Below are 11,985 nucleotides of genomic sequence, written 5' to 3' on the forward strand. Positions count from 1 at the left end.
GAAACTCATTTGACGGTGAGGAAAGAAATAAAAAAGATCCTTCCTGTATCACAATTTTTTAGCGTAACATCTTTTTAGCTAAGGCTAGCTACTGGCTTCATGGGAATAATCATCTTGTTCTTTTCATTGTAATTAGGTTTAGAACAAGACAACACTTGTCATTTACATGCCTCCCATGAAGCAATTACGTATATAGTTACAATAGCAGGTATGCCACAGGCAAGGTTATAAACCAACTAACATGATTGTTTTAGACGATTAAAATGTAACGACAGCAAAGTAAGTTTGCCTTGTGGTTTTATTAATAAGATATTACCTCATGGAGAGAACAATTTGCATTTACACTTTGCATCACAGGAACATTACACAGTACCATTTTCACCAGCAGCCAAGTAGAGAACGTAGAAAAGGAAGGAAAGGATACAATTTAAGTACAAGTGGTTCAAGCCCTTGGGGAACAGGAAATGGCACTAGAGGTCTCTGGCTGGGGCATGTTTATTTTTACTCTTTTATAGGCATTTTTACTGCACTCAGAACATCCTTGTGGCAGCTGGTCACCACAGAGTGTTTCCTCCAGGTTATTCCTGGATTTCTACTTATTAGCAGTCTACAAGTGGTTCAGTTTCTAGTGACTTTACCAGGTTCTCACTTCCTCTTCTCAAGTCCCATGCATCACACTGTATTAAACTGCATTCCTTAAACTCCTTTCCACAATACAGCACACATTTTCCCACCAAAAATATTTTTCATTTTCAGGGATACCCTTGAAGAGCAAACAGAGGAAGAAGCGATCAGAATTTCACAGTAAGATGTTTCCTACTGAATGCAGTGACATATGGTATTTATGCCTTTTTCAAGGAGTTGAAAATGAACAAAAAGGGAAATTTTGGTTTAAAAGGAAAAGAAGATAAATGCTTGGTAGCAAAATAGCAGTGCCATCCTCACCCTGGGGAGAGATGAAGGCTGTTGCACCATGACTCAGCTCATTTATCTCTACCCCCTCGTCAGAGAGGCTGCGGCAAATATATTTGCTTTGAAACTGGAAACCTCAGCTATAATATCTTTACTATGGGCCTGGTCCAACACCTACAAAGACCAATCAATGGAAGTTTTCTCTGTTGACCTCAATAGGTATTGGTTAAGGCCCTATTTCTTCACAAAACCTGTACTTGCACAGGTGAATCTTTATTTGCTTAGCAGGATCAGGGAAACTAAACCTGTTCATACAGACAATTTTAACCACTTAAGGATAACCACAGTTTCAGCATTCATTCTGGTTAACATTAACTTAATGCAATAGCAAACACCTGCTGCTGGGTAAACTCTCACCAGCAAAACTAAAAAAATTAAACTCAGCACAAATAAAGGAATGGCCTTGTTTTATTTTCACAGCTCTTTGGCCATATATAATAATGAAAGGGGAAAATACCAGTAATCTATTTTTATAGAAGCACAGAAAATTAGGGTTGGAAGGAAGCTCAGGAGGTCATCTACTCCAAACCCTGCTCAGAGCAGGATTATCCCCAACTAGATCATTCCAGCCACAGCTTCATCATTCGAGCCAGGGCTTAAAAACCTCCAAAGATGGAGATTCCACCACCTCTCTAGGCAACTCGTTCCAGTGCTTCACCACCCTCCTAGTGAGAAAGTGTCTCCTAATATCCAACCTAAACTTCCCTTGCTGCAACTTGAGCCCACTGCTCCTTGTTCTGTCATCTGTCACCGCTGAGACCAGTCCAGCTCCATCCTCTTTGGAACCACCTTTCAGGTAGCTGAAGGCTGCTATTAAATCCCCCCTCAGTCTTCTCTTCTCCAGACTAAATAAGCCCAGTTCCCTCGGCCTCTCCTCATAAATCATGTCCCCTAGCCTCCTAACCATTTTCATTGCCCTCTGCTGGACTCTCTGCAACTTGTCCACATCCTTTCTGTAGTGGGGGGCCCAAAACTGGACACAGCACTCCAGATGTGGCCTCACCAGTGCTGAATAGAGGGGAATAATTGCTTCCCTTGACCTGCTGGCAACACTCCTACTAATGCAGACTGGTATGCTGTTAGGCTTCTTGGCAACCAGGGCACACTGCTGACTCATACCCAGCTTACTGTCCACTATAAACCCCTAGTACTTTTCTGCAGAGCTGCTGCCCAGCCAGTCAGCCTGTACCGGTGCATGAGATTGTTCCATCCTACGTGCAGGACTTTGCACTTGTCCTTGTTGAACCTCATGAGATTTCTTTTGGCCCAATCCTCCAATTTGTTGAGGTCTCTCTGAATCCTATCCCTATCCTCCAGTGCATCCACTAGTTCCCCCCAGCTTGGTGTCATCTGCAAACTTGCTGAGGGTGCACTCCATCCCATCTTCCACATTGTTAATGAAGATACTGAACAAAACTGGCCCCAGGACCGACCCCTGGGGCACTCCACTTGATCCCGGCTGCCAGCTACTCATTGACCCACTGATTACTACTTGCCAAGGCAGATAACCCAGCCAGCTTTCTATCCACTTTACAGTCCATTCATCTAATCCATACTTCCTTAGCTCGCTTGCAAGAATGCTGTAGGAGACCATAGCAAAAGCCTTGCTAAAGTCAAGATGCATCACGTCCACTGCTTTCCCCGCATCCACAGAGCCAGTTATTTCATCATAGAAGGCAATCAGGCTGGTCAGGCATGACTTGCCCTTGGTGAATCCATCCTGATATGTGACCTAATCACCTTCTTCTCCTCCAAGTTCTTAAAAATTGATTCTTGAAGGACCTGCTACATGATTTTTCTGGGGACTGAGGTGAGACAGACTGGTCTGTAGTTCCCTGGATCCTCCTCCTTCCCTTTTGAAAGGCAGGGCACTATATTTGCCCTTTTCCAATCGTCCAGGACCTCCCCTGAGCACCATGAGTTTTCAAAGATAATGGCAACCGGCTCTGCAAGCACATCAGTGAACTCTCTCAATACCCTTACATGCATTGCTTCCAGCCCCACGGACTTGTACACATCTGGCTTTTCTAAATAGTCCCTAACCTGTTCTTTCACCACTGAGGGCTGCTCACCTTCTCTCCAAACTGTGCTGCCTGGGGCAGTAGTCTGAGAGCTGACCTTGCCTGTGAGGATCAAGGTAAAAAAGGTATTGAGTACTTCAGCCTTTTCCTCATCAGCTGTCACTAGGTTGCCTCCCACCAAGGGACCCACACTTTCCCTGACCGTCTTCTTGTGGCTGACATACTTGTAGAAACCCTTCTTGTTACCCTTCATGTCCCTTGCTAGCTGCAACTCCAATTGTGCTTCGGCCTTCCTGACTTCATCCCTGCATGCCCGAGCAATACTCTTATACTCCTCCCTACTCATCTGTCCAAGCTTCCACTTCTTGTAAGCTTCCTTTTTTGTGTTTAAATTCACTGAAGAGGTATATGCTAAACCAAGCTGGTCGCCTGCCATATTTGCTATTCTTCTTGCACATAGGGGTGGTTTGTTCCTGTGCCCTCAGTAAGGTTTCTTTAAAATACCACCAGCTCTCCTGGACTCTTCTTACCCTCAGACTGGCCTCTAAAGGGATTCTGTCCATCAGTTCCCTGAGGGAGTCCAAGTCTGCTTTTCTGAAGTCCAGGGTCTATATTCTGCTGCTCTCCTTTCTTTCTTTTGTCAGGTTCCTGAACTCAATCATCTCATGGCCACTGCTGCTCAAATTGCCATCCACTTCTACATTGCTAACCAATTCTTCCCTGTTTGTGAGCAGCAGATCAAGAAGAGCATGGCCCCGTGCCGGTCTCCAACCCTCGCACCAGGAAGTTGTCCCCAACACTCTCCAAAAACTTCCAAGATTTCCTGTGCACTGCTGTATTGCCCTCCCAACCCTCTCCTTCAATCTACGTGACTTTTTGTATGTGACCTACACAATTTAGCTCCAGCTCCTCCAGGCTTGGCTGTAAGCTTTAACAGGTTTCATGGGGACAATACTGCCTTTGAGTCTATAAGTTTTTATGCATGATGCTTACTATTGAGGCATCTATGATTAGTTCTTCAGTGCTACAGGGGAAGAGTTGTTTGTATAAGCCTGAAGAGAAGGTCCTTACCCATTAATTAAAATATCTAACAGTAGAGCCATAATTCAATAAATGCAACATGATTAGTACAAAATTAGACTTAACACTGGCTATGATGTGCCTAAATGGCAGGTATGCATTCTCTATAATCTACATTGTTAATAAACAAATGAAAAACAAAATCTCACACTGAAATGTAACGTAGAAGTACAAAAACTCAGAACATCTGACAAAGCACTTTTAGGGACACAATCCTATAAACGCAGGTTTTTTCCATTCCTCCGAACCTAACCACACCCCACATGGCCCTGACTGAGTAGTACTTGGAAGCCTTTCCATTTCCACCATGATGCGAGCAGTTTTCTTGTTTGAGCCTAATTAAGTTAGATGGGGAAGAGAGATGATGTTCCCAGCACAAGTTCACATCCCTTTCTTTGTTACATTCTCAGTGAAACAAGAAACACCCCTTTTCAACACCAGTTAACCTCTAAATAAGGATTCATACATACCACAAGCAATGGACCAGTAGACTTGAGAATCTGGTGTCTGATGCAGGATACGAAATGGAGCCACTTTGGATGTAGAATCCAAGACTGCATCTAGCGTCCCCACGAGAAGGCCTGTTGTGTTTGAGAAAGTTTTAGTAAGTTTTATAACAAACATGCAGATTCTGACTCAGGAAGCCAAGGAGAGTTTTGCCTGAGTGAAGAATCAGGCCCATCCTAATGATCCTGATGAAACAGAGTAGTGGAGTCAATAAAGATAGATTTTTCTGCAACAAGAAAGGAAAGCAATAAATGCTTTGGGAAATAGTATTCAGCCTAGGAGATCCTTGGGGAGATTTCAGGGCAGCTTAGACCATTATCAGGTGGATCTGAAGGTTGGGAACCTTTCCAGGATACTTACAGAATGGACACACAAGTATAAATTGCAAATAGTACAAGGGGGTTGTAAATGACTATTCCCAGCATGCAATGGGTCTATCTGTATACATAGTGCCATGTGAACCACTTAATTATATTCCTCAAACATAACTAATTTGTGCACCGCTTTAAAGGAACATTTATTCTGAGTTTGTTCTATCTCAGTGAATTTACATTGCTGGGTGGTCAAGATAAGGGACTTTACAGAATTTTCCTTTATCTATAACCCACCTACCCCACCCACCCATTACACAAGGCCACATGCACTGCCCAGATCTACTTGCCCCCGATGTCTTCCCTCCTTATACTGCAAGTTCCAAGTCCATTGCCTGCCACACAATGACTGCTGTCCATCACATACATGCTAGAAGCCCAGGCACAAGCCCTTTTTAGTGACCACCCACACACCGACAGGGGGAAACATGGATATTTTATCCTGTCCCCATATGTATTCTGGATGTACATTATCCAAGATCCACTATTCCCATAGGTGTCAGGCCCTCCAAAATCTAATAGCTATAATACTCTGTTTCCAGCTTAAAAATCATGCTGATAAATTAAGCATTTTTAAGCAGAGTTCTGACCAAAGTCAAACAATATTGATTTTTAAAGTGAGAGCTGCATCATAGTTAAGGATGAACAATTTCATGAGAAAAACGCCATCACTGCATTTCACCTTGACTGCCCAAACCTTTACAGTAAAGTAGCAGAAATTCGCACTTCACTAAGTTATTTCAAGTGTTGCCTTCAAAATTAAGAATCAGGTCAATTAAAATTGGGAAAAGAAATAAGCATAGAAAAAAAATCTATGCTTTTGGGTTCGGATGATTAAGCAAAGTCTGTCTTTAGTAATCAACCACAGAATTACTTCCAAGGAACTTCAGATTATAACAACACCTTTGTAAGGAAGATTCAAATCAACAAGAGATCTCAGTTTCATGAAGAAATACCTTCTTAGTTTGACTTCATAATCAAATGTTTTATTTTAGAACAGTAAAGATATACCACTAATAAAAAAATAGATTATATTTACTCCGACTCCTAGAGAAGATGTGGAAACCTAAGTATACCCCACATTATTTCTACATCTGTAATGTCAACAGAATTGCATCATGTTCCCAGAAATTACTAAACAGTGGAAACAGTCTCCAGTGAAGAGGAGCTCTTGCCTAAGGACTGCTCAATACATCCTCAGATAGATAAGTGAAAGTCATTATGTGATCCAGACATTTAACAGCAAGTCAGAATTAGCATTGTTATAACTCCACCAATCAATAATTATTCCACCATTATTAATCTGGTTCCCTGCTAGAATCTTTTCTTCTACCAAATTCTAGAGGTGCGCCGATATATCAGTTCCATATCAGATTGGTACTGGCCCATAAGGCTGGTTAATAATTGGGTATCAGCCACAAAAATCTTTATCAGTGCACCCCTACAAAATTTCTCATTTCTCTCTCCATTAAACTCGGAAATGCACTGTTAGTTGCATGAGAACATACAATGCAATGAACCATAAACAGCCCGATCTGAGAAGGTATGAAATGCAGGCAAGTCCTTCTCAGCACTGCCTAATTTGTAACTAGGTCATGCACAATTTCACATTAAGAGATTATCTTTTAGTGGCTATTAGATTATCAGAATAATTCTTCCTAACAAAATAAGGACACATTATGAGAAAGACCAAACAAAAGCAATTAAGGATCAGTAAATTAATTCAAGCAAATAAATCCTATGTTGCAGACATAATTCGGTGGAATACAAAAGAGCACGGTCATACCTGCTGTGTCAAATCAGCATTTTCCACAATTTATAAGCTTTGCATTACAAATTAAACATAAAGTATATTTTTATTTGAAGACCTTTTGCTTACTGAACAAATTATAACACTGAGCTTGTTTTAAACTTGGCGATCAAAATATATACTAAGGCAAAGCCATCTCTCTTGCCATTCTCCCTGTGCCATTGCTTTCTGCTATGAAATATGGCACAGAGATATGAGTCACTATTTGTAAAAAGTGCAAGAGTTCATTTGGAAGGAGTAATCTTACGAGGCTCGGTAACAAAGCAGCAGTATTCAAATTGCCAGGACAGTCAATATCTACTGTAAAGATTAGCAACACACTAGGGTTTAAAGGTAAAATAAATTATCTACCACCGGGGTCTGTCATTTTATACAGCCGTGAAATGAGCAGAGTTTGTGCGCTATAGAAAAGGTAAAGAAAACATTCTGAAGAACACAAGCCTGTTATTACTGGGTGCAATAATAGATACATGTATCAACCAGCAGAGACACAAGAGGTATTTCTTATGCAGAGATGAAACTCTTAAATCACTTGAATGAGAAGGGATCCTGGTTTTCTTTGTTTAAAATTGCAAATTCTCCGATTAAAAACCCCAAGATCTGCAATTAAAATGAAACATCACTATATATATAGGTATCAACTGAACACAATATTTTATTGATATGTTTACAACTTGAAAACAATTTGAAAGCCTACCAGTGCCTCAATCACTATAATAAAATAAAGTGTAAGTACCTATACATTTTGGTATTTGATTTTGGGTTATCATGGAAAATCAGAGCTCCCCCTGCCCCTTTTACTCACCAGGACACAGGTCCAGGCCCCTCACTCCCAAGCCACAACCCTCCCAGCCCTGCTGGTGCCCCTCACTCATTGCCAAGTCCCTGGGCCCCGACTGTGCCCCTCACTGCCCACCTGCAGCATCCCCACCCCAGCCCTGCCGGAGGAGGGCCCCAGCTGCCAGGCTATGGGGCCAGAGACCCAGGTCCACTGCCCACTGCAGCAGCACCCGAGCCCTGGCTGCCAACCACGGGAGGCAGTGGCTGCTGTGGTGGAGTGGCTTGCAGAGCCTGGCTCCCCCTCCCCCAAGGGTAGCAAGGGTGAAGCAGAGCCTGTGGGAACTTCATGCCACCATGGCAAGGCACCCCCTGCCCGCCTAGAAGCAGCGAAGGGCACAACTCCTCACTGTCACCCCCCTGCTGCTGGGCAGGCAGGTGGTGCTTTGCCAGGGTGGCATAGGGTCTGCAGCAGAAAGGAGCTTCCTGCCCAGCTCCGCTCTGCCCTGCCATGCTGGGTCCTACCCACTGGGACGCAGAGGCCCCAGGGGAAGGCAGCAGGGCAGGGAGCCCCAAGCCTACAGCAGACAGCCTGCTCCCACCGCCATCCTGCACACAGATCTGGGGGGTGTGGTGGGCCAGTAGGGGGAGCTCCTGCGTTGAGCCTCCCACCTCACTACGCCCGTCCACCTTCCGGACTCCACGTGACTCCCCAGGGGCGCCTAAGCCCTTGCAGACCCCCTTTCAAGCCCCACCGCAGAGTCTGGGGCTAACGTGCTGCCATCACCCCGAGAGGGGACCTTCTAGGTTCTGTGTCCTCAGGGAAACACAGGCCTAATAGTCCTACAGGCACTCGACCCAATACAAGGATTTGGGGCACTTCCCCAAGTCGGGGGCCAAAAAGGATAGTCTCCCTTAGTCTGCAGACCCAAGGGGCCTCCTAGGCATAATTAAACCCACCCCTCAATAAGTCTCCTACACCAGTCACAAAGGAGAACTTTATTGGTTACAGAGGGTGGTTAGAATAGGGTACAGGGTAGAGCAGTATCAGAGAAATCCCATAGAGCAAACTCCTGTGGGTGGGGTAGCCTTTGATCTCGCATCTGAGCTACTGCAAGCTATATATCTAGTTGGATCTCAGTTAGCTTACTTACAAGTATCATCCAGAGGCTGTTGGAAATTCCCTCCGGAGGCAAGCAGTTCCTTGATCATGAGTTTTGAGAGAGAGAGCAAGTTTCAGACGGTACACCTCTTCTTTGTTCCTGAGTATCCCTCATGGCTGCTGCCCCAGGTCACAAAGGCCATGGATGCAGGTGTCGCGGTGGATGTAGTCTTTCTGGACTTCAGCAAGGCCTTTGACACCGTCTCTCACCCCATCCTAATTAGTAAACTAGGCGACTGTGGCATAGATGCCTACACGGTCAGATGGATTGCAGATTGGCTGAAGGGTCGCACTCAGAGGGTGGTGGTGGATGGATCATATTCGACTTGGGGGGAGGTGGGTAGTGGAGTCCCTCAGGGCTCGGTCCTGGGCCCTGCGCTGTTCAATGTCTTCATCAGCGATCTTGATGTTGGGGTGGAGAGCAACCTGTTTAAATTCGCTGATGACACCAAAATTTGGGGGGAGGTGAGCACGCTAGCAGGGAGAGAGAGATTGCAGAAGGATCTGGATAGGTTACAGGGGTGGGCAGACAGGAACAGGATGCGTTTCAATACGGACAAGTGCAGGGTGCTGCACTTGGGTAGTAGGAACCAGCAGCACACTTATACGATGGGGAGCTCCCTACTTGAGAGCACGGAGGCGGAAAGGGATCTTGGTGTCATTATTGACTCCAAGATGAACATGGGCCGACAATGCGAGGTCATGGTTGGCAGGGCTAACCGGACCTTGTCGTGCATCCACAGGTGCATCTCGAGTAGAGCCAGGGAGGTGATCCTCCCCCTCTATGCGACGCTGGTCAGGCCGCAGCTGGAGTATTGTGTCCAGTTCTGTGCGCCCCATTTCAGGAGGGATGTGGACAACATGGAGAGGGTCCAGAGGAGGGCCACCCGCATGATCCGGGGACAACAGGGCAGACCCTACAGTGAGAGACTGCGGGACTTGAACCTATTCAGCCTCCACAAGAGAAGGCTGAGGGGGGACCTGGTGACCGTCTATAAACTCACTAGGGGGAACCAGAAGGGTTTGGGGGAGACGCTGTTTCCCCTAGCCCCTGCTGGCATAACAAGGAATAATGGGCACAAGTTGATGGAGAGGAGGTACAGATTGGACATCCGAAAAAACTACTTCACAGTCAGGGCGGCTAGGAGCTGGAACCAACTTCCAAGGGAGGTGGTGCTGGCCCCTACCCTGGGGATCTTTAAGAAGAGGCTGGATACTTACCTGGCTGGACTCATTTGAGTCCCGTTTTTGTTTTTAGGGTGAGTGGTTTTTTGTTTTGTTTTGTTTTGTTTTGTTTTGTTTTTTGGGTTGTTCTCCCGCCCTGGCGGGGGGTCGGGCTAGAAGATCTATTAGGTCCCTTCCGACCCTGAAACTATGAAACTATGAAACTATGAAAAGGGGAAATCCATGTTTTTTTCTATTTTCCCGCGGGAAACAGAAAACCCGGATCCCTGTTAATGAGACGCTGTAGGAGCAAAGGTCCATTTACAAAGAACACTGCAACAACAGGGTTTTAACTGCTAGATACTCACTATGCTATGGATCAAATTTACTGGTGACAGGGCATAGAACTGTGCAATCACACCAAGAACTGAATCTGGCCCTACATATTTTAAATGCACTTTTAGAATGCCGCAGCACTCTTTTGGTGTTGCCATAACCGAGAATCTGCTGAGTTAATTTAGAGCATCTCAGCAAGAGCTGCCTTTTATGGGTGCTTTCTTCTGGAAAGTTCAAGGGCTGGACTCATCTGTGCAGGAGTAAATGGCACTCTACTAAGTCCACATGATCAACTATCCTGGAAAGAGATTCACACCCAAGGCTGCAGACCACAAAATACAGCCAACCTGACACCACCTGAATGATGTCAAGCCAGAAACTTTTCAGAAAGTGTAGGAGTAGGAGACAGGAAGAAAAGAAACAGCCGTATTTTATGACAGCCTAAGATTAAAAGCCATCTTGCCAAAGTTCACACTTTTATCATCATTTTATAAGCTGGTAAGCTTACAGGAAGCCTAAAGGCACTGGGGGCAGAGGGACAAATTACACCCAATTCTGGCAGGAAGTGGTCGTTTTCAAACATGGGTGCCTAAAGTATAGGCTCCTGACTATACTCTGGTATTTACAGTGCTGAGCCATACATTCAGCATATTTTATCATTTGGCATATGCTAATCATCTGTAGGAGCAGGTTCTTCTTTGTGCCTTGGCCCAGAAGTACTTTCTGAAGGACAGCTGTTTAAATGTGTGTACTGTGTATGATACTTGGATATCTGGGGGAAAAAGTTATTCCTAGAATAAATTTGTAGTATGTATGTATGCTGCATGCAGATCATTAAAGTTCCTTAATGAATCCATCATTTGAAAAATGAAGAATTATTCATCCACTCATAATGGTTTGTTTGTAGGGACCACAGAAAACCTGAATCAGCTTTTCCCAGCTCTACAGACGCTGTCCCCTATGGTTTGTTGAGCAGCCACTGCTTTCAGTGGCCAATAATCAATCTTTTTCTTTTGTATTACTAGCTTCAAGACAGAGAGCAGCGCCACCACTTAAAAACTACCACTGCAGCAGTCTACATTAAAGAATTCCCAGAAGACTGAAAACATTTCTGCCCAAGTGAGGTAGTGTTAACACCACCCTGAGAACAACAAACAAGAACAGACAGACAAGTTGACTGCTCATTAGGCTACATGATACCACACCGCCAGCAGGATGCTGCTAGGTATTTGCCCCTTCCTCCAACCTCCTTCCCTCCCACTGGGACAATGCTGAGTCTTTCCCATCAGCAGAATCAGCTGTTTGCTCTAACATTCAGATTATACCAACCTCAAGGAAAAGACTTTGAATCCCAAAACAGATCACTGCAATGCATCCAACACAGCTTTCAGGATTTTTCCCCCCTTCTACTTACATATCAGTTTTACATTCAAAAGAATTTAGGGGTAAGTCTGGGTGTGTCATTCAAATGATGTTGAACTAGTAAGTTTCCTCCTTCTGGTCATTATTGTCTAAAAGCAACTAAATTATATGATCCATATAACGGCAATCTAAAATTGGCCTCTGTCGCAGGGCACCTCGGTGCTCTGCTCCTAGAGAGGAGGAACTGCCAGGGAGAGAGCCCTGGCAGGACACTAACGAGCACAGCTGCGGGGTGCCGGGGCAACTAAGGAGAGTCAGCTGGCCGGAAGGGGGCAGGGCCTGGCCCTTATAAAACCCAGGGCGGAAGCCAGGCTAGCAGTTCTCTGCCAGCAGCCACAGAGGCAGAAGCTAGGAGGGGAACAC

The 11,985-nt window shown here is 45.0% G+C and overlaps 2 protein-coding genes across 2 annotated transcripts in view; one reads left to right on the forward strand and one right to left on the reverse strand.

Moving 5' to 3' along the window:
* The window catches only part of TBC1D8B (TBC1 domain family member 8B), a 41,894-nt gene extending 34,551 nt beyond the window's left edge, over positions 1-7,343 (reverse strand). Inside the window, exon 1 of the mRNA XM_025193908.1 lies at positions 4,544-7,343. Coding sequence (XP_025049693.1) covers positions 4,544-4,697 — 154 coding nt within the window. The 5' untranslated portion in view covers positions 4,698-7,343. The remainder of the gene's footprint in view (positions 1-4,543) is intronic.
* LOC112548358 (neuronal PAS domain-containing protein 2-like) overlaps positions 1-11,852 on the forward strand; it is a 61,709-nt gene extending 49,857 nt beyond the window's left edge. The window contains exon 5 of the transcript XR_003092143.1: positions 11,226-11,852. The gene's annotated coding sequence lies outside the window, so the exon portion shown is untranslated. The remainder of the gene's footprint in view (positions 1-11,225) is intronic.
* The last annotated feature ends 133 nt before the right edge of the window (positions 11,853-11,985 follow it).

Source organism: Alligator sinensis, unplaced genomic scaffold, assembly GCF_000455745.1.
Source record: "Alligator sinensis unplaced genomic scaffold, ASM45574v1 scaffold438_1, whole genome shotgun sequence".
Lineage (NCBI taxonomy): Eukaryota > Metazoa > Chordata > Crocodylia > Alligatoridae > Alligator > Alligator sinensis.